Genomic DNA, 27,207 nt, shown 5'->3' with positions numbered 1-27,207 from the left:
TTGTGAAATGGGGCAAAGCAAGGTTGTAAAAATGGGAGGAGGTTGTAAAATGGGGGCAAAAAACTCACTTAATACCTGTCTTGCTTAGCAACAAAAATTTTGGGCTCAATTGTTGTCGTAAGTCGAGGACTACATGTACTTTCACTCTACCTCCCACTCTTCACTCTCAAATTTGTTCTGGAGTTAGTTTTGAAGGGCCAATGAGCAAATCTGGAACATAGAATACCACAGAGGAAAGAAATAGGAAATCTTACTGCAGTCATAGAAATTGCTTAATAGGATGAAAGCCAGCATTCTCCGTATCAAATTACTCCCAAACCTTACAGCAAGACAATTAGCAGGCAGAGAGGAGATACATTAAGGAACCCTCATGAGGCAATTAGGGTAATAATGAAATGAAACAGTTGCAATGACTTTTTACAGCATTAAAACCTACTATCCAGTTAAATGGGTAAAATAGAAGTGGAAGGTTTAGCTTGTTTCTGATAAAATGTTTATAAAATTGCTGTCTCAAACAAAATGTTGAAACACAGGAAACTGTATTTCATCATTTGTTCCTTGAAATGTGCAACAAAGCAGAGTTCAGCTTATTTGGACGTAATTCTTTTATTTGTGTATGGAATAATATCTGAGTTAATTCAGAGCATTTAAATTGAAAGAGATGCCTCTATAAATACATAGCCAGCCTTTTTTTTTCCTGACAGATGTAATATGAGCACTCTTGATGTATTTGTGGGCATTTTCCAAGCAGTCATTTAAACTTAGTTGGGCATAAAGTTAAGCTTCCCACCTCCTCATTCTGTTAAAACCAGGAAGGATTATCAAGATGAGGGTGAGAAGGAAGCAGAGAACCCTGCAGACTGGATCATCATTAAAAAGAACCCGAGGAATATAACTAAACCATCAGAGTAAATCTTCATAAGTTTCACTATAGTCTAACATGCATTTTATTTATGTATTTATTTGTTGGTTGATTGGTTTAATAAAGGAGAAAGATTGTCAGTAAAACCATGTTGTTTCCATGAGGAAATCTAAAATCTAACCAGTAAACAAGCAAGCTTATTACTCAATGCTTGTCACCGCTTGATTCTAAACTTGAGTATGCCGAGAAAATATAAGTAATAATCATCTAAGAAAATGCTCACTTTGAAGTTTTAAATTTCACATTCACCAGTTTTAATAGATATCTTGCCATATTTTTTAAAAAATAAACCTGTGCTTCTAAACATTTCACAACTGTGATACCAATTTTAAAAGTGATTTATTATTTAAAAAAAACAAAGTGGATATAAATTAATATTTTGATTTTCACTCCTAATATGTCTCATTACAGGAATTACTGGCTTCCTTTGGAAACAATAAATTGTAAAGTTGGCAACTTGTAAAAAGTATTTCAATCAGATATTTCCTACAGGCCTTTTCTGAAATTAAATTATGTGCTTTAAATAGCTCCTTCCAGCTTCATGGTCAAATCTGTACCAAATTACCATAAGTAAAGATCTTAGAACTAACACTATTTATGCACTGTAGTTCCCCTCACCCCTCATCTTCATATGCTGAAATTATGTAAGATTCCCATCCCATCTCCCTGTTCTCTCCTTCCTACTATAAAACCTGGATTTTATAGAACTGGGTATGGCTATTCTGGAGAAAAGAAGGACTAGGAGTAGCAATGCTCCAGTATTTGAGGGGCCGCCGCAAAGAAGAGAGGGTCAACCTATTTTCCAAACCAGAAGGCAAGAAAGGAAACAATGGATGGAAACCATGGAAGAAATGCCCACACGTTTAATCAAGGAGAGAAGTAATCTAGAACTAAGGAGAAATTTCCTGACAATTAGAACAATTAACCATTGGAACAACTTGCCTCCAGATGGGTGCTCCATCACTGGAGACTTTTATTTTAAGGATGACGAGACAGCCATTTGTCTGGAATGGTATAGGGTCTCCCGCTTAAGCAGGGGATTGAATCAGAAGACCTCCAAGGTCCCTTTTAGCTCTATTCTGATTGACTGATAGATCTTCAGAATTATGCATAAACTTCCATCCACCCTTGAGCCTTGGGGACCGCAAAATAAGAATGTGAGAAGTACAGAAAGATTTCTCACACCTCTAATGTTCCACTGCACTGCAGGCGTGTTGGTGAAGGTCCCAGTGACTAGAAGATGAAGAATACCAAAAAAAATTTCGTATGTCAATACTGCAGGTGCAACACTCCAACCCTAAAATCATTTTTCCAGTTAATATGCTATATAAAATAGTCGATTTTGTAGGACACTCTATGACTAAAATAAATCCAAGCTTTCAGCAAGCTTTCATTTGAGGGCTTAAGAGCTGGATAGCAAAGTTAACGGTTAAAAATTTAAAATGTGTATGTTTATATATTTAGCATGAGCTGAGAGGGAAAAAAATATTAGTTCAAAACCACCCTCTATGGCTGAGCAACTCCATCTCCTTCCAGCCAAACTGCACCTGGGTAAAAATAAAGAGAGAAATGAGGCTCTTAAATCTGTTTTTCATCCTATCTCAAGAAAGGTAGATTAAAATACAGATTTAAGAACTAAATTTTTCACTTTTTAAAAAATGGGATTAATCAGTTTCTGTGATACCATTTTGGAAACACAAAATGGTATCTACACAATAAAGTCCACAAAATTCCTTATCAATACTATAGATGGGAGAATGCACAGGGATTCCTAATCACAATGACCCCAACAGAGTGGTCCATGTTTAATGGCATTACAAGGCAAGCTCTGCTTTTATGTAACAGCACTTAAAAAATACCTAAGGAGTGGAGTTTGTAGTGCAACAATGCAACACATATTGTTACTTCCTTGTGGGGGGAGGGGGGGTTGCTCCCAAGCCAGCAAGATTTTTCCTCCAAGCTCTGGACTGCTTATGAACCAGAGGGGACTTTCAAAATCAGCTGTGGTTGGAGACAAACTCAGTCCTGTTAAGCAACAGCTGGATTTCATCCTTTGTATGCTGGATCTTAAAACCGTGGAAGAGATACCGGCACATGTTTAATGGACCTGCTACATATTGGTCCCTTTTTGGTTTAGTATTAATAAATATCTTTTTTTTTTCAAAGATTTATATACCATTAGAATTAATAGACCATTACAATATACCATTACAATTAATAGACCATTAGAAAGAAAAGTAAGATTCAAAGCTTTTAAAGGTAATGTTTAACCAATTATCCAAAATACGGAATTCAACAATGTATGAAAAACTGAATTTATCAGGCAAGGACTTCTGCAAAAATAAATGGTTTTCTTCCTGTGGAAAGACACTATCCAGCCAGTTTTAAACCTGGACTGAAGAAGCACACTTACTTAAACTTATCCTATACAGCTGGTCCTCGATTTACAACCAGTGACCCTACAAAGTTACAATGGCACTTTAAAAAGTTATTTCTGACCATTTTTCACACACATATCTGGCATGTATTTATGACGGTCGCAGTGTCCCAGTCACATCACCACCTTTGGAGATCTTCTAACAAGCAAAATCAATGGGGAAGCCTGATTTACTTAACAACCATGTGACTGACTTAACAACTGCAGTGATTCACTTAACAACTGAGGTAGAAAGGTCATAAAATGGGGCAAAATTCACTTAACTGTCTTGCTTAGCAACAGAAATGTTAGGTTAAATTGTGGTAGTAAGTTGAGGACTGCCTGTATTGACATAACGTCAGATTTAATACCTCTTTGTGTAATCAAAGTTCAATTTAATAACTAAGTTATTTCCTTTGTGTGTGTTTATATAATTTTGGGGTTGGGTTGTGTTTTTTCTTTATTATAAAAAATAAAAACAGAATGTACTAGCTTATGACATGAATTGCTTGGTTCTGGTTTATCATGATATGTAAACCTAACCATTACAATCTGCACACCACTCTTAGTGTGATCTGTGAGCCAACCAATACTTTATTTAAGTCCACTAACCATGATTAGTCAATTTGTGGCTCAACATGTCATGTGAGTCCAATCAATGATTGGATACGAAGTGTCAGCTGTTCTACTCATAATTTGAAAAATTCATTGTGGCAGGATTTTGGAAGGCAGCTGATAAAATTAAATAAAGATAAATTAACTGAAAATATTTCTGTTCCAAATGCTTACAAGTATGAAAGTTGATGCTTTCCTTTTCAAAACAGCCTGCTTAGTAAGCAATGACTCAACAAAGGATTTAAGAATAAAAAGCATATGACCTCTATATATAATGAACTTGACAAGTAAATTATTAACTAAAATAAAACCAGTCTCATTTACAATCCAGCAAACTACCAGTGTAAAATGGAAATCAGTTGGCTTAAAAAATATTCATTTTCTTATTTGAGTAACAGAAGAACAAATTCTTCTTAGAAGATTCTGGACAAAAAAGTGAAGTCTTTCAATACATTTCAAGTAAGCCACAGTTAGTTTACCTTGATGGATACTGATCTGCAGAAGATAGTAATAGTAATCTTATGCAAACAAAAATCTCCCTTAATGAAATTTCATCGATATGCTCATTCCTGACAATTTGTAAATATTTGAATATGCAAATTACAGTGCAAAACTATGTTTAAAAAACACAAATGTATGTTAAGACTAAAACTGATAATATATATTTCTGATTTTGTCTAAAACTGTTGCACATTAAAAAAAAAAAAGCAAACCCAGAACAGAATAGATATACTGGTGCTTTTCCCTACCACTTTCCTTCTTTTTCCGACATATACAAATGGGAGAAATGTTATTTGTTTCAAACCTTACGTTTTGCTTCTGTCAAATCATGCACAATTGTTGCAACTTCCTGAGGTTGCACAATACCATGTCTTCACCAAAGATTCCATTAAACTTAAAAATGCAAACCAGAAAAGATTATGACGTGGATGATCGCCTATTGCTTTTTCATACCAGAACTTTTTTTTTGCCTATTAAACTTCCAAAATGACCTACAGATCTCTTCCCACATTATACACTTCGATTTCTCCAGTGGCTCCTTTCTTGCATTCAAGAGCAAGAAGACCAAGCGGACAATGCCTGGAAGAATCTCTTTTCAAAGATGTCTATGTACAAAGGGAACACTGCCGTAACTGAAATTCTTTTTTTTTAAAATGGGCTGTTTCCTGGTTTTTACAAAGATCCAACATACTTCTAGATTGGAAAGGAACGCAGATACATTTACAACAATTAAATCTGTTTTAGCAGCTTTTCACTGGCTGGTTGACACGAGTGCCAAGAGATGAATTCTTTCCTACGTGAATTGCAGTAAAGAAGCCTTTGAACAGCTAGCCAACACTTTTAGGTGGAACACAATAATCCCCCATGGTGGTGCATGCATGCATGAATTAAGAATATTTTTGACAATGGTCTCCTCTTTGCTCCTATAGCCTCAAAGGAGTCGTTACATACTGCTGCCTTTCCACCTCGGATTAGCTTCTGCTACTTCTTCTATTGCTTTTGGAGCCCAACCATCATCACCACCCAAGACTGGAGAGCTTGTGCCAGCCCTCATCCGTGCTTCAGTAAAAGCCCTACACTGTGTTGACATCGGAGATAAAGGGGACAAACTGCATGCTAAGCAGTAACCCAAACATCAGGTCAGCTCTCACAATGACAGAGGACTCTCTGGCTCCCCCATTTTCTCCTTCTCTGGGAGAATAAGCACAAACGGGAGGAGGAGACCTTTAGCATCGAAGGGAGCTTTGAGCAGTTCTGTGTCAAAGGTGCCTTTAAGTCCCCCGTCCGCTTCCACCTCGCCGTTCTGCGCCAAGTTGAAGCTCAGCATCCCAGTCCGGTTGACACAATAGACGGTGCTGCCCAACGCGGCACAGCGAAAGGGTTGAACCGGGCTGCCGGCGGGGCGGAAGGAGGAGCACTGACGCCAGTGCTTGGCCACCGTATTGTACTGGAAGACGTCCACTCCAGGCCCCTGCCCTTGCTCCCCACGACTGCTGCTCACGTCGAAGCGGTAAATGAAGCTCTTGTAGGGCACCATGTCAGCCGAGCGGCGCCGGCTGCTGTTGTAAGGACACTCCTGCCACTCGTCCCGCTTGGGGTCGTACTTGAGGAGCCGGTAGAAGAGGGAGCCCCCGGACACGTAGATCTCCCCATTGCAGGTGGTGGCCTCGTGAGCCACGGCAAAAGCCCCCTTGGGCAAAGGGGCCACGGGGGTCCACCGGTCGGCCCGGGGGTCGTACTTCTCCACCGTGAAAAGGCATTCCCCACCCACCGCGTAGATATACCCGTCCAGGGCCAGGAGCTTCAGCTGAGAACGGGCCTGCCCCATGGGCTTCACCTGGCTCCAGGTATCGGTTAAGGGGTTGTAGCAAAACACCTTGTCCGACAGCTTGGGCCGCTGGTCGCCGGGGCCGCCGGAGATGCCGCCGGCTAAGAAAAGGTAGTTATAGAGGACGCACATGGCGCAGCCCTTGGCGTTGGCCTCGTCGGGCAGGCGGGTGAGAACGCTCCACTCCCGGGCCGCCTCCCGGTAGCTGTAGAGCAGGGCGCCGCCGTCCTCTAGGGAGACCACCGAGGACGGGCTCTGCGGCCGGCTGCTCTCGCGGCTCTGCGGCCGGCTGCCCGCGCCGAGCCGCTCGAAGGCGTCGCTCACCTCGGCCACCAGCAGGCAGGCCTTGCCGGCCTCCAGGCGGCGCCTCAGGATGAGGTCCCGCTCGGCTCCGCTGAGGCGCCCGTAGACGGCGGGCTCGCGCAGCACCTGCAGGTAGTGGTCGCTCATGAAGCGGAAGGCAGCTTCGCGCAGCTCGGCCAGCCGCTGCTTCTTGGCCAGGCAGAGCAGCTGGTAGCAGTTGCCCAGGCTGAGCTGGGCCCGCATGGCCTCGGCGGCGCAGTGCAGGGCGCAGGGCATCTGGAGCACGCGGGCGCCGCTCACCACCTCGGCCAGGTTGTCGTGCCGCAGCTCGCCCATGCGCGCCGTGTAGACGTACTCCAGCAGCAGACGCAGCGCCCCGTAGCTCACCCCCTTGAGGCGCAGGATGTCCCGCGAGGAGCGCGCGCGGAAATAGTCGCTCTTGGCCGCCAGCACCGCCTTGTGAGCCCGGATCCGCCGCCCGGACACCTCGATCACCAAGTCCGGCGCCTGCGAAGGAAAAGGCTGGAAGGGCGGCTCGCCGAGCGGATCGGGAGCGCCCGAGGAGACCGGCGAGGGTCTGCCGCGGCTGCTGCCGCCGCCGCCTTCCTCCTCTTCCTCCGATTCGGGCGTGGCGTTGTTAATGTCCCACTGGTGCTTCACCACGCGGCGGCTGCTGCTGCTGCAGCTGCCGGACGAGGAGGAAGAAGGGGAGGCGGCGGCGTCGAGCTCCGGATGCGGAGCCTGGTCATCGCCGCCGCCGCCATCGCCGGACGAGCTGAAGCAGAGCGCTGAGGTGAAGCCGCAGGGCGCCTGCAGGGGAAGCTGCGCCTGCGGCCCTTCCTCGGGGGCCACGCTCGGTTCCATCGCCGGGGACCGCTCGCCGCTGCCCTCCGCAGCCTCTCCCTGCTGCGGCTGCTCCGTCTCCCCGCAGCGCTTCTTCGCCTCGCCGACGGTCCCGTTCTCACCTGGGGAGGGGACACAAGACAGGGCTGAGCGCTCTCGCCGCCCTCCCCCCGCCGCCGCCGCCGCCGCCGCCGCTGAGGAGAGCCCAGCTCCTGCCCGTGCGCGCTCTAGTTCGCCGCCTGACAAGACCGGTCAGGAGGCGAGGATACCCTGAGGCTCCCTGCTGAACTTCTGAATTGCCAAGGGCACTCAACTCTTCCGGCTGTCCGGTGCCGCTCTTTGACCAGGCGGGGCTTCCCTGGGTGGCAGCGTGGAGATTAAAGTTCAGGCAAGTCTCTCCGTGCCAAGAGAGGCGGGCCTGAACGGTGCTGGGCCTCCCTCTCTCCCAGCTCCCTCCCTTTCCCCTCCTGATTTTCTGATATTTTCCTCACTCTTTCCTTTTATCCCTTTGCTCAGGTATCCAACCAAAAGGGGGGGGGGGAAGCATCAGTTTCTGCTAAGCAAACATTTGGCCTTAACCCAACTCTTTTTCCATGATTACATCTCCATAGCAAGCACCGCTCGTGTCAGGCCATGGTTAAGTTTAACTCTGGCCTAGAGCAGGGGGGTCTCCAAACTTGTCAACTTTAAATAAGACTTGTGGACTTCAATTCCCAGAAATCCCCAGCTGGCTGAGGAATTCTGGGAGTCGAAGTCCACAAGTCTTAAAAGTTGACAAGTTTAGAGCCCCCCAGCTATACAGAAATTTATTTATTTATTTATTTATTAAATTTTTATACCGCCCTTCTCCCGAAGGACTCAGGGCGGTGTACAGGGCAATAAGTATCAAAAATGTAAATACAAAAGTTAAAAAAGAGATTAAAAAGAATTAAATAATTATGCCCAAGAATACAATACTAAAAATGTGTTAAAACTTGTTTAAATCCAACCCCAAACCCATCAGACCAGGCCAGATTGTTCAAACTCTGACCTCTAGAGATGGTGCAAATCTAGGCAGTCTTCAAAGGGACATACAAATAGCCTTGTTGAATATTATATACTTAAAGGTAAAGGTAAAGGTTCCCTTAGGAAGTTTTAAATATTTTATTCAAAAAGGTTGTGTGTCATGCTTTTTTGTTTGATCAGTGACAAACCAGGTTTGTTCTGACTATATTTTATCAGGCACTGGCTTTACTGTATTGCAAGCCTAGACAAAGGGTCAAAAGGAAAAAAAAAATAGGACTAGTTTGCCAATTATAAATATACTTGGAACCTAGGCAGCTAAATTCATACACCTTGCCCTTTTTGGTACATACCTGTTGATCAATTTTTTAACAAATATTAATATTACTTAAATATTAAATATTAAAAAGAATGAGGGAGTGAGAGAAGGTTGAATCTTGGCATCTTACTCTATAGTACTTAACATCTCAATGATCTAGAAGTCATAAAATTTTGGTTTTTGAAAAACAAAAGTTTAAAATACATCTGGAAAATTTAAGATCATATAACAACAGAAGTAGAGAATTTTAGTTACTTGGCATTGCATTGACAACAAAGGCTTGGCTAAGCTCTATTAAATTTTGGTGGCAAATCTATATTTTAAAAACAAGGAAGGATTGCTTCAAGAAATACCAAATGCATCCTTTGTAGATATGTGGTTTAAACAAGTTACTAAAAAAAACCCAGTCAATTAGCATTGATCCTGATTGTTTACTTTCCAGTGGTATTGTTTTGATATAATGAAGTCCAGAGCACTTCACTGTATCAAAACAAAGTTGATGGATAATTTAGTATAGGAATTAATGGCTAAAGCCTAAGTTTCATGCTTACACCTGTAATTTTTGGAATTAACTACAAATATATTTTTCAACTCTGTAAATATCCAAGTAGCTTATACGTAAGTAAATACAGAATAATCTTTTCAAATGTCACAAATTTGATGTGTTGCCATTAAATCTGCTATCTGGTAGATTTTTAAAAAATCCATCTCAAAAGATTTTGTCCCAGTAAGAAAATTGATCTTGTATTATATTTTTTTATTATATTGTGATTTTTAGAAAATCCTTCCACAGAAAGTTATTTGGCCTATTTTAAAATCCAGGAAGAGATACTTCTGAGTATGGAAAAAAATTATTTACAGATAAAAATCCTAAAAGTAGGATTAGGATTTTTAACTATGGCTATAAAAACAATGTTTTTAATAACAAGTCAATTAGGATTTTAAGTGTATTATATAATATTTATTAAGTGTCTTATTTGTTAAACTGTTTTATCTAATATTAGGTTTAGATTATATTGGTAATTTGCTTTAAGGCCTTTTAGAGGTACATAAAATTGATTTTTTTTTAATTGATCAAAGAGGCAGTTTGGTCTAGTGGTGAAGGCACCAGGCTAGAGACCAGGAAATGGTGAGTTCTAATCCCATTTTAAGCATGAATGCCAGCTGGGTGATTTGGGGCCAGTCACTCTCTCAGTCCAACCCATCTCACAGGGTTGTTGTAGAAAAAACAGGAGGAGAAAGAAGTATTAAATATGTTTACTACTTTGAGTTATTTATCAAAATAATAAAGGTGGGATGAAAATAAACATAAATAAATAAACATCCTGTTGTGTAGAGGTAACTTCAGTTCACTATTCACTACTGAAGTATTCACTGGGTTGGCCAGAGGTGACATGACCCAACCCAATGAAACTATAAATGGGATTCTACAATATTTGTGCTAGGTTGCAGTGTGGTGTTCCCAAGGCTGGAAAAATACCCATGGGCAGACAGCCAGAATCTTCTACAACACTGCATATGCCTGCAAAAAAAAAGTGACTGATTTATTGAAGAAGACATGTTTTCTACATGCTGTTGAGCATCCCAAAGCACCTCTTCTGGAGATTTTGTACAGCTCTAGTAATTTGTACAAAATCAGAAGCACACAAATTCTGCTTGATAGCTTGGTGAATGAAAGGGTGCTATGAGTGTGTGCTTCAATGCTGAACCAAATCAACAATAGATGGATGGCCTTTTTAGCATGGTATTGTAAATGTATTTATTATTTCAATGCATTCCCCACCAAACTAAAACAATCAGTGCAGTTCAAATGATTTAGAAAAAGGAGGTCCTAACACCTTTTATAAATGTGGAGAGAATGGGAGCTGAGAGCAACTTCTAAAAGATTTCCAAGGATCAATCGCAGTAATTTTTGAACATTAAACAGAGCAGCAAATCAATGATGAAATGTTTTCCAAAAAGCCAAAGCATCAAATTTGGCATCTGATCTTGTACAGATTTTCAACTCTATGGTAACTTTTTATGCAATATTATAATGCTAAACACCTATCAACCTGGTATTATCCTTTTGCTAATACGTCTCTATTCAAACATGAATGGAAAGAAAAGTGGATTTATGGTGGCCAACAGCTGCAAGTGCTCTGCAAAGCTGATGTATAATCGAAGTATTCATTAAGTGAGACTGATTTAGATGGGTTTTAACATGTTTATACTTTGCAACAATCCTATTAGAGAAGTCTATATGCATATAAATAATCCGTTACAGTACCAAATGATTTATCACTGTGATTAATTTTGCAATTTATTTACTCATGATTCAGGATTTTTCTATTATTAATGAAAATTGGATGTGTGGACAAGAAAGCCTTCTGGCAACAGATGGGCTGCATCTCATAAAAGTCTGGGAAGAACAGCTTGGCAAGACATCTTGATAAAGTCATTTGCAGGTCTTTAAACTAAAGCTGGAAGGAGAGGATGATCATTACTTAAAATCACACCCAAAATGAGACATGGACATTTTATGGCCCCTAGGCCACATAGAGCCCTTCAACTGTCCCTTCTCTCGTCTGCAGGGTCGATAATGTCAGGGCAGGGCAGTGGATGCGGCAGCAAGGGATGGCAGTGGTCCTCCACAAGAGTCCCAGTTTCTCATGTGGCCTCTTGGTTAAATTAATTGCCTATCCCTGCCCAAAACAAGATCCAAAACAGTAAACCTTACAACAAGGAAAGGATAAGAGGAAAGAAAGGGGTGCTCAAGAATACACCAAGAGATGCTGCACAGGAATTTAAGGAGGACATTATTAAGACTCAGATGCTGATAGAATTCACAGAGTGTGGGCAAAGAACAGGAAGAATTTAATCCTAGTATAGGATGACAGTGTAGGTATAACTGCAACTTGGTGGGACAGGTTCTATATCTACATGGAGGATGGTATGCAGTGGAGTACCAGAGTTTCAGTCACAGACCCAATAATTTTCAACGTCTTCACAAATTATTTAGATGATAGAATAGAAGGGATATTGATAAAATCTACTGATGTCACAAAGCTGAGGAGAGGGATGCTAATACCCCAGAAGACAAGTTTTGAAAGGATCTTGATAGACTTAACTTTGGGTCCTATCCAATGAAATGTTGATTGATGAGAAATGTTAGGGTGTGTATTTAGACAGGAAAAACCAATGCACACATACAAGATAGATGTTACCTGGCTTAGCAATAGTACTTGAGACAAAGATCTGGTTATCTTGGTAGACACAAAAGATTAAGTATGAGTTAGCAAAGCAGCAAAGGTGCCAGAAAAGCCAGTGCAGTTTTTTTTACTGCATCTATAATATCAAGACAATAGAAAACAATATCATTTTGTGTTCCATTGGTCACAGCACACCTGGAATACTGCATCCAGTTACAGCCTCCACAATACAGAAAAGACACTGAGGAACTGGAAAGAGTGCAGAAAAGAGCAACAAAGATGGTAAAGTGCTAGGAGACTAAACCTAAAAAAAAGGACAAAAAAGTAGATTCAGGAAACTACAGACCTATCAACCTGACATAAATACCTGAGAAGATTCTGGAAAAGATAATCAAGCAACGGGTCTGCAAACACCTAGAGGCAAACAAAGTCATAACCATGCCAGACCAATCTTATTGCATTCTTTGATAAAGTGACAAAATTAGTGGACCAGAGAAATTCTCTGGATACAATTTACTTGGACTTCAGTAAGGCATTTGAAAAAGTAAACCACAACCTACAACTTGATAAGATAGAAAAATGGGTTAGACAGCGTCATTACCCAGGTGGATTTGTAACTGGTGGCCATCTGCACTCAACATGTAGTCCTCTATGGAACTGTATCTACATGGAGGAAAGTATGCAGTGGGTCAGTTCCTAAGTATGCAGTACTCTTCAATATCTTCATCTCCAATGATTTGGATGAGGGGATGGATGGGGAAATCAAATTTGCAGATGACACCAAGTTGGCAGGAACAGCTAACACGGTGAAGATAGGCTCAAGATACAGAAGGATCTTGACAGACTTGAATATTGGGTCCTATCTAACAAAATTAAATTCAATGGTGAAAAAAGTAAACCTCTATATTTAGGCAAGAAAAACCAAATGCACAGGTTTAGTATAGGTGGTACCTGGCTCAATAGTAGCAACCGTGAAAGGGATCTAGGGGTCCTAGTGGACAATCACTTAAATATGAGCCAGCAGTGTGCTGCAGCTGCCAATAAAGCTAACACAGTCTAGGCTACACTAACAGGGATAGAATCAAGATCACACAAAGTATTAATACCATTTTATAATTCCTTTGAAAGACCATTCTCTGAATATTGCATCCAGTTTTGGTCACTGTGATGTAAAAAAGATGTTGAGACTCTAAAAAAAGTGCAGAGAAGAGCAACAAAGATGATTAGGGGACTGAAAGCTAAAACATATAAAGAACAATTGTTTAAATTGGGTATGTCTAGTTTAATGAAAAGGGCTGGGGTGACATGATAGCTGTGTTCCAATATCTCAGGGGTTGCCACAAAGATGAGGGAGTCAAGCTATTCTCCAAAGCACCTGAAGGCAGGACAAGAAACTGGATGGAAACTAATCAAGGAGAGAAGCAATCTAGAACTAAGGAAAATTGTCTTGACAGAACAATTAATCAGTGGAACAACCTGCCTCCAGAAGTTGTGAATGCTCCAACACTGGACGTTTTTAAGAAGAGAATGGACAAACATTTGTTTGAAATGGTACAGGGCAGGGGTCGGCAACCTCGGCTCTTTTATGACTCGTGGACTTCAACTCCCAGCATAGCTGGCTCAGGAATTCTGGGAGTTGAAGTCCACGAGTCATAAAAGAGCCGAGGTTGCCGACCCCTGGTATAGGGTTTCCTGCCTGAGCAGAGGGTTGGACTAGAAGACCTCCAAGGCCCCTTCCAATTCTGTTATTTTGTTCTGTTCTTGTGAAGAATGGTTGAAGGAACTTTGTATGTTTGGCCTAAAGAGGAGAAGGTTAACAGGAGACATGATAGCTGTTTTCCTACTTATGGAAAGAGGTTGTGGATTTATTCTCCAGAGAACATGAAGACAGGACAAGAACCCATGGGTTCTTTAAAGTAAAGCTTCTCAACTGCAAAAAAGTGATCCAATCAGTTCTTTACAATGGAAGATCCAAACTTGAGGAGGAATTTCCTGAGTATGAGAGCTATTAACTTGTGGGAACAGCCTACTCCTGAAGCTATGGGTGCTCCATCACTGGAAATTTTCAAGAAGAAACTGAACTATCATTTGTTTAAGATGATATGAGGACTGCTATACTGGATAAGGAAGTGGGCAAGAAGACTCCCAGGGTCCCTTCAAACCCTATGATTTTAAGACCCTAATTAAATATTCCTCCTCGGGAAGAGTTCTAAAGATAAAAGACCTGTATTTCACCAAAGTAATAATAATAATTGTAAATATCATAGAAAAATAATTTAGTGAGACTTGGTAATAGCATATTTATGTAAAGGGATTTACATTGAGGTTAATCCCTCAAAAATCTATTCATACTTACTTCCCACTGTCTTTAACACAGCTTGCTCACTAATGTGCATACGTTGCTGTCTTTGGTCACTTAAATCTGTCAATCAATGGCAACTCAAGTGATAACTTATCTTATAGGTATTTTTGCTTATATTACCTGAGTTTCTTGTGATGGATGGCATCCTTCGGATTCCTTCTTCAAAGTATTTGAGAATCTGATGTTTTTTTATTATGATGGTTGTATTTGAGTGTCAGTGGTATCAAATATAGGTCATTCCAAAATTGTTTCAGTGGAATAAATTAGCTGCAATACTATACATTTTTTTCAGAACATTTTGTTGTGACTGCAAGACTTCATTCAGCTTCAACAAGGTCTTCCATTTCTTAGGAGGCCATTGGCTACTTTCACCACCTATACAATTAAGAAAGAAAGTTTCAATGATTGCTACTTTCCGAATGAAACAAGTACTGCCATACATGTTTTATCTGGAGTAATTCCCACAAAAGAAGTTTTTATTATAGTTATATTCTTTTTAATAATGGGTTTTGAGTCCCATAAACTAAACACATTACTTTTTTTTTCTCCAGAGTTCTTTTGACCTGATGCAAGTCCCCAAATGGCAGTTCATTATCCTGTTTTCTTTTTACTGGAATGAAAGAGATTACGTTTCTATCCACTAATTAGGAAAACCCATGTAGGTATAGCACCATACAATTAATCTAGTGCAGGAAATTCCAGGGTGGGAATTTATGTTTTTACTTACATCAAAAGATTTATCCAGCCCATGTAATGTAATGAAGATGAAAAACATGTTCACTATGTAGTGTATCTGAAATGAAAATCACTTCCTGGATCTCAGCATAAAACTACAAGACTCAACATACATAACAATCAAGTTACCTGACTTGCTAAAAGTAATCTGACAAAAGCAGTTTGGGAAAGGGTTCACCTCGACATATATTGCTGTTGATCAATCACTAAATCAAGTCCATTCTTGGCAAATCCATGGACCATAGCACACTAGCCCCCCCCTCCCCAAATTTGCCCAAATTCATGTTCATTATGTCAGCAACACTATCTAACCATCTCATCCTCTTGTCATGCCTTTCTCCTTTCGCCTTCAGTTTTTCCCAACATCAGGGAATGTTTCCAATGAGTCCTCTCATTTCATTAAGTAACCAAAGTGTTTGAACTTCAGCTTTGTATCTTTCCTTCCAAAAAACATTGAGAAAAAGTAAGTAGTCAAGAAGCTTGCCCTAAATCAGGTTCAACACTAAGCAGTGTCTACATCAACATCTCCTTCTATATATAGCAGTACAGAAGTTATAATTTCCAGCTAATAGTTATTTACAAAAAAACCCACCTAATCACATGATACAAGTCAGTTTTCCTTCATCAGCACAAATTTCACATTAAGCTAGTTTGGCAAATCAGCATTTTTTTTTCAAAGATTTCCTTAATTTTACTTGGTAACCAGAAAGAAATTGTTTTAGTTCATAGAATAAGCAGTTCACATTGTGCAAGCTTATTTTTTAACTTTTAAAATGGAAAATGTTGTGAATAGGAAGAGGAAGGTACAGTGGATATGTTTGCCACCTGGAGTTATTTGTAAAAATAATACAGGCAGGATACAAACAAACAAACAAAATTACTAAAGACAAAACAACATTGTCCCTACATCATCAATGTGACTTTCAGAGCACCCATATGCCAAATGAAATTTCTCTTGGCCTTCACAAGTGACTTTATTAGATTTCTCAAATGCATGCATGCATACATAAATACCTTAGCATACTGAAAAATGAAGTGTTACCCTCAGATATTATTTTTATTGACAACATGTCTCTGATTATCACATAAGTCCCAAAGGCTTTTTCCCCCCAGAAATAAACTTGTTTTAATACTCAGCTGCATGTGGGATTACCAGGGAAATTTAGGAGATACAGATTATCTCATATATATATATGTGTGTGTGTGTGTGTGTGTGTGTGTGTGTGTGTGTGTGTGTGTGTACTGTATACTGTATACATATATATACTGTATACATATATATGCTTAATTAGTTTTAATTGGGCTTTAGCTTATCGGGATATCTATTTATATATCTACTATACCTACCTACCTTTTTTTCTTTCAGATTGAAGGTGCTAGGGAAAAAACCACCACCTTTCAAATACTGCTGCTATGTTGCTATTTTATTTATAACCTATTCATTTATTAAGTTTAGATGCCACTCATCTCACTAGAACAATATAAAAACTTAATATAAAACACTAGGAACATTAGAAGATGCTTAAAGGATATTAAAATGCAGCTATGCAGCACAGAAACATTGTTGCAAATAATATCAACAATGTTTGATCCAAGGATATTTGATGTATCTCAGATATAAATATTAGCCAAGCACAAGGTTTTTTTTAAAAAGTCTTGTACACATCACACTACTCTCCAAGTCAGAGTTAAAAACACAAGCCCACAAAATCTTGGATAGTTATCCCAGCCAGTAGAAAGTAGGCTAGAAGGTTGTCAGTTTCCTCTCCATTTCCCTTTTATTTTTTCCCCTGGAGAGATTTTTTTTAATAGTATAAGAGTGCAACTGGGAGGAGTATCACTTCAGAGAAGCCATGCTCCTTGCCCAGTGCTTTTTTTGTAAAACAAAAAGGTGCCGGAACTCACACATTTCATACAACCCGCCTTGCCTACCCTACAAGGTTCCATCCAAAAAAGGTACCCGAACTCCGTTCTGAGCATTCTATGAGAAAAAAGCCCTGTCCTTGCCCATTTATAAATGTTCTTCATCTCTCTCTCTCTCTCTCTCTCTCTCTGTGTGTGTGTGTGTGTGTGTGTGTGTGTGAGAGAGAGAGAGAGAGAGAGAGAGAGAGAGAGAGAGAGAGAGAGAGAGAGAGAGAGGTCCTTATTTTGTAGAGCCTGTCTAGGATGTCAAATGGAACAGTTAACATTCCATAAAGTAGTTTACAAGACTCCAGGGATATCATGATTAACCCAAGAGGGTAATTAAACTAGATCTGTGTGGTGCTAAATCTAACCTCTGGGTTAATTCCCTTGGTCAGTTAATTCAATTTTGGAGTTTATACGACTCACATATCCCATGGCTCAGTTAAGTGATACAAACAAGGCCATTATGTTAAAATTCATTTGAAGAGATCTCTACAGCACTGGGAGCACATTTTAGAATTAATCATGTTACAGTTCTGATACTAACCCAAACATAAATGCTTAAGTATCTACCTGAAATAAGGTACTTTAAAGTACTAGCACCCCTAAAGTATCCCTAAACTCTGTTCCCAACCTGGTAACAAAACATTTGGAAACCAACCCACAAGCTCGGAGAATGAATCTTCACCCTCATTTTACTTCTGAGGTACAGATTTTTGCTACTATTGTGTTAGCATTTGACTACATTAGACCAAAAATATTTTCACTGAATCAGGATAAAATGAAAAATAGCTTTCTTTTAAAACAAAATATAGTCCTCTATCAAGGCAAGGATTTTTAAAACTTTGTGAAATATAGTATTTAAATATAGAAAGGGGTGTTAGTTTAATTCTGTAAAAAAATTCATCTTTACAGCAATTTTGCCTTAACAGAATTCAGCTTAGATTATATCTTTACAGCTATTCTCAAAGTACCTATTAAAACTTTCTCATGATCCATTACTAGTCATAGTATAGTCCCAGAGTGCTTAAAATAAGTACAATTACTTTAGCTAGTAAGGATATATTTTCTCTGACAATCTCTATAACCACAGCAGCAGCAATAAAAAAAGCTTCCAAACACACATTTCACTGATTAGGACCACACAAGCATAAGTACAATAATTTCTTTTAAAATATATCAAGAATGAGTCTACAGTGTAACTATAACATTAGCAATGGCTTCAGGACCTTAAAATGTTGACATGGTACGTACAGATTTGAGATTAAGGTTGATTTATCAAAAACTGTATTTAGGGTACATTGGCCTCCTCAAACAATGCATTTGTAAGGATAGAAAAGAGTTTTATTTTTGCTGAAGATGTAAGAAATTTGAGGCTCACTGATCCACACAATATGGTCATGTGACCATTAAGTATCTTTTTGGCATTGTAAATTAAGGTATATTAGTAGGTTTATGGGAGTCTTTAAATATTAAAGGTGTTAATGTTCAATTAAATACCATTGCCACCCCTGCTTTATATGGAAAAAAAATGATAATGAATGGAAAAGTCATCAACTTCTGCAGTTCTTGAAAATTAACCAGGGATGGGGACAACCAGTTAGTGATTGTTTTAGATCCAATGCACATTCGGCCATACTGCCCAAGGTTAAAACTGATGGGTCCAGCTGATTTGCTTCTATTGTTTGGGCACACCAAGATGGGGAACAGCAATAACACACCTTCTACAGCTATGCCCTTATGAACATGATGCCAAAATAGGTCTCTTCTCCAACTCTCACCACCACTCAGGTGATCATCTTATTGACCAGCCAATTGGTGAAACTTTTGTGAATGCAGTAAACCAGAGGGACCATACTAGTCTCCTGGTTATGTTGCAATATTACCAAACCAAACCCAAACCAATGTGAGGAGGCAGATTTTTACTGAGTTATACTAGAAAGCACATAAGGAGATTTTTATCAGGCACCCACTGTAAAATGAGAAGGAAGAAAGAATCAAGATTGAATGAGAATTCTAATTCTTTCTCTCCTTGGCATTTTTTTTTAGTTTTTCAAAGAGAAAACATTAAAACGTTGTGGATTGTCTGGGACACTACACATCCTCTTAACGATCTGTTTTCCTTGTTACCTTCTGGGAGGAGGCTCCGGGGTATCCGGAGCAGAACATCCAGATTCAGTCACAGTTTTGTTCCATGCAGTATTAACCTTGTGAACTATAAAGCTTCCTCCTTCCGTTATGTATTCAAGATGGTCAGTGATTAATATTTATATGTTACTTATATTTAAGGGTGTAGGTCTATACATATGTTGTACATAGTGTGTTTAAATGTGTGTTATGTATGTGTACACTTTGAGAGCAAGCAACTAAATTTTATTTTTAACGTGTGCCATTGTGCCCACAGTAAAAAATGACAATAAAGGGTATCTTATCTTATCTTATCTCGCTTCAGCATTTCAGATTAAATGCCTATGCCTGCTCTTTGCTTCTAAGTAGAAATGCATAGAAGTATACTTCTTAATAAGCAACATCTTGGATCAGTGTTGACTACAAAAAAGCATACACAAAACCACAAGATAAAGAACTTGACCATTGGGCAGCAATATGTCTATCAGGCAGAAGTAAGCAACAACAGCATTCACCCATATGACCTATACTGAAGAAGAGTCCAATTGCAGAATAACTCTGCAGAGTAAAAAAAATCCACCAGTTCAGTTCCAGCTAGAAGCAAAGTATTCTGTAATTTATTGGGGTGGATTCAAAAGGGAGTTACTGATGGGACAACAGAAAGAAGAGCTTAAATATGATTGCAGAAATTTACTCATTTGTCTTTGGTTGGAATTACTGTAGTTGTCTAATGACCCTGTCCTCCTCTTTTGCTCTCTGCTTATGTACACTAGCTTGCCAATCAGAATTTGTAGGGATGTTGTTTTCTCCTTGATTGAGATGTTATTTACTGCTTGATTGTTAAGTCTGGTGTTAATTTTGGTGTTAATCCCTGCTTATATGATGGCTAGTGAGGTGGTGGTTTGGTCTTTTTTTTTCTTTCTAGCTTTTTTTATTGTCTCTTTGGAATAATGTGCCTGTTGTTGGCTGATTTGTCAGAATACCAGGCTTCCAGGAATTCCCTAGCATTTTTGAATTTAGCTTGGTCTTAGGCAGGGGTGTCAAACTCAATTTCACTGAGGGCCGCATCAGCATTGCGGTTGCCCTCAAGGGGCCGGGTGGGTGTGGCCAGGGTGGGTGTGGCCTACTGGTTGGGCGTGGCTAGAGTACATATGGCCTACTGGGTGGGCATGGCCAGCTCTACATCGTTCGCATCAAGGGTGCCTATGGGGGCCTGGGCAGGAGTGGGAAGATCTGAGGGTCTCTGGCAGAAGGAGGGTCTCTGGGCCAAGGCCAAGGCAGTGGGGGCCGTTCCCTCACTGTTTCCAGGATGGATTCACAGGCCACATGAAACCACTTCGCGGGCCGGCCCCCGGGCCTTGTGTTTGACATGTCTGGTCTAAGAGGAAGGTGCTCAAAGGTACTCTAAGGTGCTCAAAGTTTCCCAGTTGAAACTACGTGTCCATGTGTTGTGAGGTTAATGCATTTACATTGAAACTTCTGTTAGTTGGTGTTCATGGATGAGCTCTTCTACCTGTCTAGCCTACATAGTGACTGTTACAGTTCCTACACAATATATTATAGTCCTGTTTTGTTGTTATTGTTGTTTGTTTTGGAGCTAATGGAACTTCTAGTGTATTTAAGATTATTTTTTTGAGAGCTCTGGTTGTTTTTTTTATTAATCAAATTTATATGGCTGCCCATCTCACAGAAAGTGACTCTTGGCAGTGTGCAACAATCCAGTAAAATAGAAAATCAATAAGACAATCTTTAATTAAAACCATTATATAATATTGGAAAGAATTAAAAATTACAAAAGCAAAGTTAAAACAAAAAAAAAGAATACAAGTAGTCCTTGATTTGTGTTGCTAAGTGAGACAGTTAAATGAATTTTGCTCCATTTTATGATCTTTCTTGCCACAGTTGTTAAGTGAATCACTGCAGTTCTTAAGTTAGCAACATGGTTGTTAAATTATTCTGGCTTTCTCATTGACTTTGCTTGTCAGAAGATCACAAAAAGTGATCACTTGAGCCCAGGTCACTGCAACCATCATAAGTATGAGTCAATTGCCAAGTATCTGAATTTTGATCAGGTGGCAATGGGATGTTGCAATGGTTATAATTGTGACAAATGGTCACAACTTACTTTTTTCACTGCCACTGTAATTTTGAAGAGTCACTAAATGAACTGTTGTAGCTCTAATAGATGCAGGGAGGTTAATAATAAAGAAGCTACTGCAGATGAGATTGTAATAGTCTTTTTTTCCTGAGAGGTTTCTGATGTATGGCAGTGTTATTCTTTTCATAGCTTGCATTAGTTGTGCTGTATTGGGTTGAGTGGTTGGATAAATTTGCATAGGTATCGATTTTGTTGGAAGATGTTCTTTAAGGCGATCTGTTTTTTCCCCCTGGTGTTCTGAGTGTCTACAGTACATTTATGCTCTTCTAAATAATGTTCTTACATAGCTCCTCTTGTAGGAGATTGGATTATTTAGTTTGATAATGGAGTTCCTGGTTAGCGCGAGTCATTTTTTGATAGACTTGTGTTTCTAATTTGCCGCTAATTTGCACAATGCAATTTCCAGCACTCTAGAAGTCCTGTCTACAAAGAGTCTTCTTTAGCTTTGCACTTTTAACTGCAGGACCAGAAGAGAGCACAGGAGATTATGGGACCGGGCAGGGAGCCATCTGTTCCCTGCCCCGGGTCCTTCAGGATGAAGTTGCTTATATTGTGCAGTCACTTGGCCTTTTCCAAGAGATCATGAGATCATTTTCCATTAGTAAGCCTCCCGTGTTTTCCCAGTGCTTATCTCTTTCTATTCCATTAAAAAAAAAACTGGAATAGCTGCACGATGTATTTTGATTTCGTGTTGCTAGGATTGCTCCCTCTGGAGGCATTCCATGGTCAACATAATCAAACTCTCTGCATAGTCCTCGTGTGCTAATTTGGGGCAGGTGAGGACAGTAGATGGACCAACTTGATGCACCCCCAATCCCAATAGTTTTGCATCCAAAGTAATTCTATGCTCAGAACAGGGCTGTTGACTTTAAGGAGTCTCCCCCTGATTAAGCAGGGCAATAACTGCAGCCTAAACATCGAACACAAGAACTCATTCTTTTGTTCAGAGTGAAAAAAAATGTGAATAGAACAATGGGAGTCTGAATTTGGCTTTAGTAATACCAGCTCATGTTAACACTGTCATCTGCAATCTGACACAGGCCTGCTCTTTACCACACTTTAGTATGACACAGGTAGTCCTTAGGACCACAGTTAAGCCCCAAATTTGCATTTCTAGGATAGTTAAGTGAGTTTTGCCCCATTTTACGACCTTTCTTGGCACAGCTGTTAAGTGGATCTCCAACTTACAGTTGTTAAGTTAGTAACATGGTTGTTAAATGAACCTGGGTTCCCCACGGGTTGCAAAAGGTGATCACAAGACCATGGGACTCTGCAACCATCATAAATATGAGTCAGTTGCCAAGCATCTGAATTTTGATCATGTGATCATGGTGGTGCTGCAGCAACGGTCTAAGTATGAAAAATGGTCACAAGTCACTTTTTTCAGTGACTTTGTAAATGCAAACAGTCATTAAATGAACTGTTGTAAACCAAGCACTACATGTACTCTGTTAACTATCAACCCACAATTATATAGTAATTTTCACTAGATCCTCGAGCTACAGCATGAAAAAACACATCATGAAATATTGTAATTAGGTGTGTGCAAATTACAGCATTTTGTTTCAAAAAGCTTCAAGCACAACATTTTGTGTAGAGTGTAAAATGGATCATTTTGAGGATCCTGAAAGTGTGTGCTCAAATCAGCCTCTCAGAGGAGATACGAAAGTAGCATCACCAAGAGGTTGGGTCAAATGTCCTCTTCTAATTTTGAGATTTTTTTTTCATACATAAAACCAGCATGGTAAGCCTAAAGTACCTATTTTGCTTCTTATTTTGCATATTTAAAAAAGCACAAACTAAATTTTTGAAGATAATACCTGTAAGGGCTCCAGGAGTAATAAAAATGTTTTCTAGGAGGTATATTGGAGATATGTTCTTCTCCCACCCCACTCCAAAATACATGAGTCTCAATTCCTTCTTGAAAATGAAAAATAATCTCCTGCCATTTGATTACAACCTATTTCTATCTTGCAAGTTTATTTTCCCCAGCTGTAAGTAAGAAGGTAGAAAGAAGCAGAGGGTTGCTAAATGAAATTCACTAGCCATCTTGATTAGGGTCATCTTGTAGTCATGCTAGGTTGGATCCAGACAACATTTCCTGCATCAATATATCTCCTGACAGTTCAGCTTGCCTTGGAAAGGACAGAACACAGCTAGTTCAAATGAAAGGTTAATGTGAAGCCAGAGACAACTGGGGGGAAAAAAGTCAAACTACAAAGTATGTTTGCTATCAGAAAGATTAGAGGTATTCCTGGTCTTGGTGAAAAAAGGAAGCAAAGTAACCTTGAAAGGGTTAGAGAATTTTCTGGATGTCTCCTTCAGCTCTTTAAGGAGAAAATATCTATAATCTGTTATGTGAAACAGCAACAAACTCATAGTACTGTACATGCTTTCTCAAGAAAAATAATCCCAAAGTGAAATTCTAAAGGAGAATTCTGCAGGGATCAGTTAGAGATGGGAACAGCAGTTCCCTAAAACAAGCATGTTTTAGAACTCTCCATTGGTTCAGAGATAACTTAATGCCTTTACAATGCAGTAAATGTATACTAGCGAACATCAGTTTTACCAACCTTTCTGAGTCTGGTGTCCTGGGTCCAGATGTGCTGCAATGATGAATCCCAAAATTCCTTTTTAAAATTCTAGGAGATGTGATCCTCAAAAATTTAACCAGCTATTGGTAAAGACTAAATTCAGCATCTTCAGCCAGTCATTTGCAGAAATTTATATACTGGTACTCACTGGAAGCTTAGAATCTTATTCTTGGGAGGGGGAAGAGAAGGAGAATCTCCTATATCAGTATGATTATATAATTATAAATTCTTCAGCTTGGCCAGATGGTAACCTATTTTTGTCAAACACCAATTCATCTTTTTTTTTTTGAAGGAGACTGAGATGCTAGGACTGACAGGTTATCCTAAAATTTAGAAAATAGGCATATTTGCTGTTGTTAATGAACCATTAAGATTTCATCTGTGTTTAAGGATTGTAATTGCTCTATGAGATGGAAGAATAGGTCTTAATTTGAAGGGCAGCTACATCTACATCTAAATCTACATCCTTCCAAGCCTATCTTTAGTTCCCCTAAATTCAATTGTACCCTTTGATGTCCAAAAATAACAGAATTCAAACTGGAAAGGAGAGATGGAGATTTTAAAACAGCTGTTTTCATCCAGTAACGTTCTGCATTTCTTAAGAATTGCTAAGCACCACGATTCAAGCAGGGGTGGTTGTCTAAGGCTTAGTGGTTTGGGGGGGGGGGGAAAGGCAAGGATGAAACCAATTGTTATTAGAAACCTCAAGACAAATCTGTATGACAGTATGTGCCTTTTCCACCAGGGAAGAGGCAAGTTGGCAGAAGAGGCATCAGTCTAACAGAGACCACAATGCAAAATCTCAAGGGAAATCAAAATGCAAGCAACCCAACGAATATGACAGGAAAGTTCTCTGCCTATTTGAAGGCTTTGGCCAGAAAGAGCCAGAGCCAGAGCAGTGGAGAAGAGGATGAATGCCCAGTGTGGGGGAGAGCATGCTCAGTGCAGCTGTGGTCCTACTGTACAAATGGATTAATGGAAGTGGGTGGGGAAGCCAAAATCAGGGGGGGATCTGGCTCCACAATCTCGATTAGGAAGAGATTTCCCTCGGTTGTCCTGGCTGGCTCGCTCTCACCCACCCACCCACTCGGCTTCCAGGCTGCAATTCTTGAACGGTGCATTTTACCAGGGATGAAGCGAGGCAGCCGTCCCTCTGGAAGATCCAGTTCGTGCCAAGCGGCAGCCTCTCATCGTCCCTCCCGCCCTTCGCACCCCCAGTTAAGCAAGACCCTTTCCAGCTAAAGGCCAGAATCAATCCAAATTAAATGGGAGCTGGGGAAAAAGAGACCTGAACGAGCAAGTTCGCCCCCGCGCCGGGCAAAGCTGCAGAGCCTCCCGCTTGCTTGGCTTCGCTTCGCTTCAGGATCATCGGCGGGCCCTGCGGGAAGCTGCGTAAAAAAACCGCAGCCTATTCTAAAAGCCCGGCACGCCGGGCACGCAACCGCTCCCCTGACCGCCCGCTCGCCGCGGGAGAAGTTGCGGGGAGCGCCTCCGCTCGCCTTGAGGGAAGGTTCCCGAGCCGGTGGCCTCACCTCGGCCGGCCTGTCAGGCGGGCGCCCCGTCCACTCTCCCGACCGGCTGCAACCCGCGCAGTCAACGGCAAGCTGAGGCGACGCCGCCGCCGCCGCCCCCTCCGCCGGAGCGCAAAAGCGCGCCGTTTCCGCCTTCCAGCCAGCCCGGGGAGCGAGGCGCCTGACCGCTCATGGCGACGCAGTGCCGCCGCCGCCGCCGCCGAGTCGCAGGCCGCTGAGGGAAACCTCCCCGGTTTAGCGTTCAGCCGGCCGGCCGGCCCGCGTCCTCCTTTAGCTCGCCCGCTCGGATCCCCCGGAGAAATCCGCGGGCTGGTGGCTGCGCGCGCTCGTGCCCGTGTGAATGATGCAGGAGCGAGTGCCGGAGCGCGCGCTCCCCGGAAAAGGTGGCGAGCCGCGCGTGCGGATGGAGGGGTCGATGGAGGCTGGCGGGGTGTAGGGAGCTCTCGGCTCCTGCCAGCCGCCCTCAAGAGAAGGCAGTCCTTTGTTTGGAAATGGCTGCTTCTTCCCGACCGGCGCCCGAGCATCGCCCTTCGCGGCCTTGAGGCTGAGCTTTTGTTTATCCACGGGCTGGATCGCGCCTGGCGCCGCCCTGGCAAGCCCCGCTTGCGCGACGCGATCCTAAACCTGTAGATTCACTGGTAGAGACTACAGATAGAATTGGTGTTGCGGTTACCTCGTCGGGTAATGAAACGTCTTCAAGAAAACAACAAGGCTCAGAGAGCACCAAGGATCCCTCATTTCAACCCTGAGCTGCAAATATTCTCCTTTGTCAGAATTGTCATTTTTGCTAATAGTCTAATTATCCTTAAGTGACTTGAAAAAGCCATCTCTTGATGTGCAGCACCTCGTTTGGAGCTCTGTCTCCAGAGAGAAAGTGGCTTTTCTCAGGAAGTGAAAAAAGTAAATAGTGAACACCTGAAATAGTGAACACCTGTGGCTACTCCTGTGCAAAAAATACAAGCTATGTATCAGTCAGGATCCTAATTGTACTTGCTTCACTCCCTAGCACTCTACATTTAGCTTTTCACAAGAGTAAGTGGGTTGGGATTGGGGTAATAATTAATGCAGCTTATTAGCATAACGCCCCATCTCTTCTCCTGATTCCCGCGTTGCAAGTTCTACAAGACCTTTCTCAACGTGTATCTAATCATACTTCAAAGATTGTCTATAGGGGTAGGACTGAGCTTCTTTCAGGCCTATCCCTGAGGTGTATGTAACCATCTTATCCCCAGCTATATGAGTGACACCCCTCTGCCCATGTTGAAAGTAGTCCAAAACTTTGCAAGGACACTCTTAACCTGTTACATTTCATTCCTTTCACCAAAACCTGTTGTGTGTCATCACCCATGACTTTGCTGTAAAATCAGGGACCAGAAGGGGATGGGGTCCGAAGTTCAGGCAGCTGAAGGGTATGTCCCTTCATCCATGTCTGCTCAGCCTCATCCACTGTTTCCTTAAACGATGGACTATCTGGCTTCTGAATGGACATTCTCCATTCAGATTTTTTTAAAAAATCTACAATACAAAAAGGTTCATTATAAATAGCTTTCAAGTTATCTTATTCATATGCTGGAAACAAGATGAAGGCATGTAAGTGACACATGCCCTTTCCTAAATATTATCAAGGCATATTTTTGTCATGATTGTGTACAAGTGGAAGGCAGTGGAATTATGAGCTGAATCAAGCGAATGATCAAGCATGCAACAATGAAGATAGGCATTATATTAGCTAATGTAGGCACAAATCGCTGGAAGAGTAAACAGTCACCTGAAGAAAGGAGAAACTTTGAGTAAAATGACTAAATTTGAAATGTTTATTCAGAATGAAGATCAAGTATTGGGATGCATTAAATA

General features: G+C 41.0%; 1 protein-coding gene across 2 annotated transcripts; it reads right to left on the bottom strand.

The window, feature by feature from the left end:
- Positions 1-1,244: 1,244 nt before the first annotated feature.
- On the bottom strand, positions 1,245-25,598 carry KBTBD11 (kelch repeat and BTB domain containing 11). Of its 2 annotated transcripts, none has more exons than XM_083350008.1 (3): positions 25,354-25,598; positions 14,423-14,677; positions 1,245-7,550 (listed from the first exon to the last, which is right to left on the bottom strand). In XM_083350008.1, the coding sequence occupies exons 2-3, from the start codon at positions 14,445-14,447 to the stop codon at positions 5,602-5,604; spliced, it is 1,974 nt and encodes a 657-aa protein (XP_083206134.1). In that variant the 5' UTR covers positions 14,448-14,677; positions 25,354-25,598; the 3' UTR covers positions 1,245-5,601. The 2 variants fall into 2 exon arrangements, with proteins under 2 accessions (XP_083206134.1, XP_083206135.1); XM_083350009.1 differs by lacking the exon at positions 25,354-25,598 and adding an exon at positions 23,801-23,997.
- Positions 25,599-27,207: the final 1,609 nt, after the last annotated feature.

This window comes from Vipera ursinii (genome assembly GCF_947247035.1).
Source record: "Vipera ursinii genome assembly, chromosome: 1".
In the NCBI taxonomy this organism is placed as follows: domain Eukaryota; kingdom Metazoa; phylum Chordata; class Lepidosauria; order Squamata; family Viperidae; genus Vipera; species Vipera ursinii.
Note: the sequence above shows the minus strand (reverse complement) of the source record. Positions and strands in the feature narration are given on the sequence as shown.

Bases quoted from the DNA above. Each gene is read 5' to 3' on its own strand.
- KBTBD11 (XM_083350008.1), bottom strand. From the start codon at position 14,447: ATGCCATCCATCACAAGAAACTCAG. The intron at 7,551-14,422 runs GTAATATAAGCA...TCCCCTCCCCAG, and splicing joins ATCCATCACAAGAAACTCAG to GTGAGAACGGGACCGTCGGC.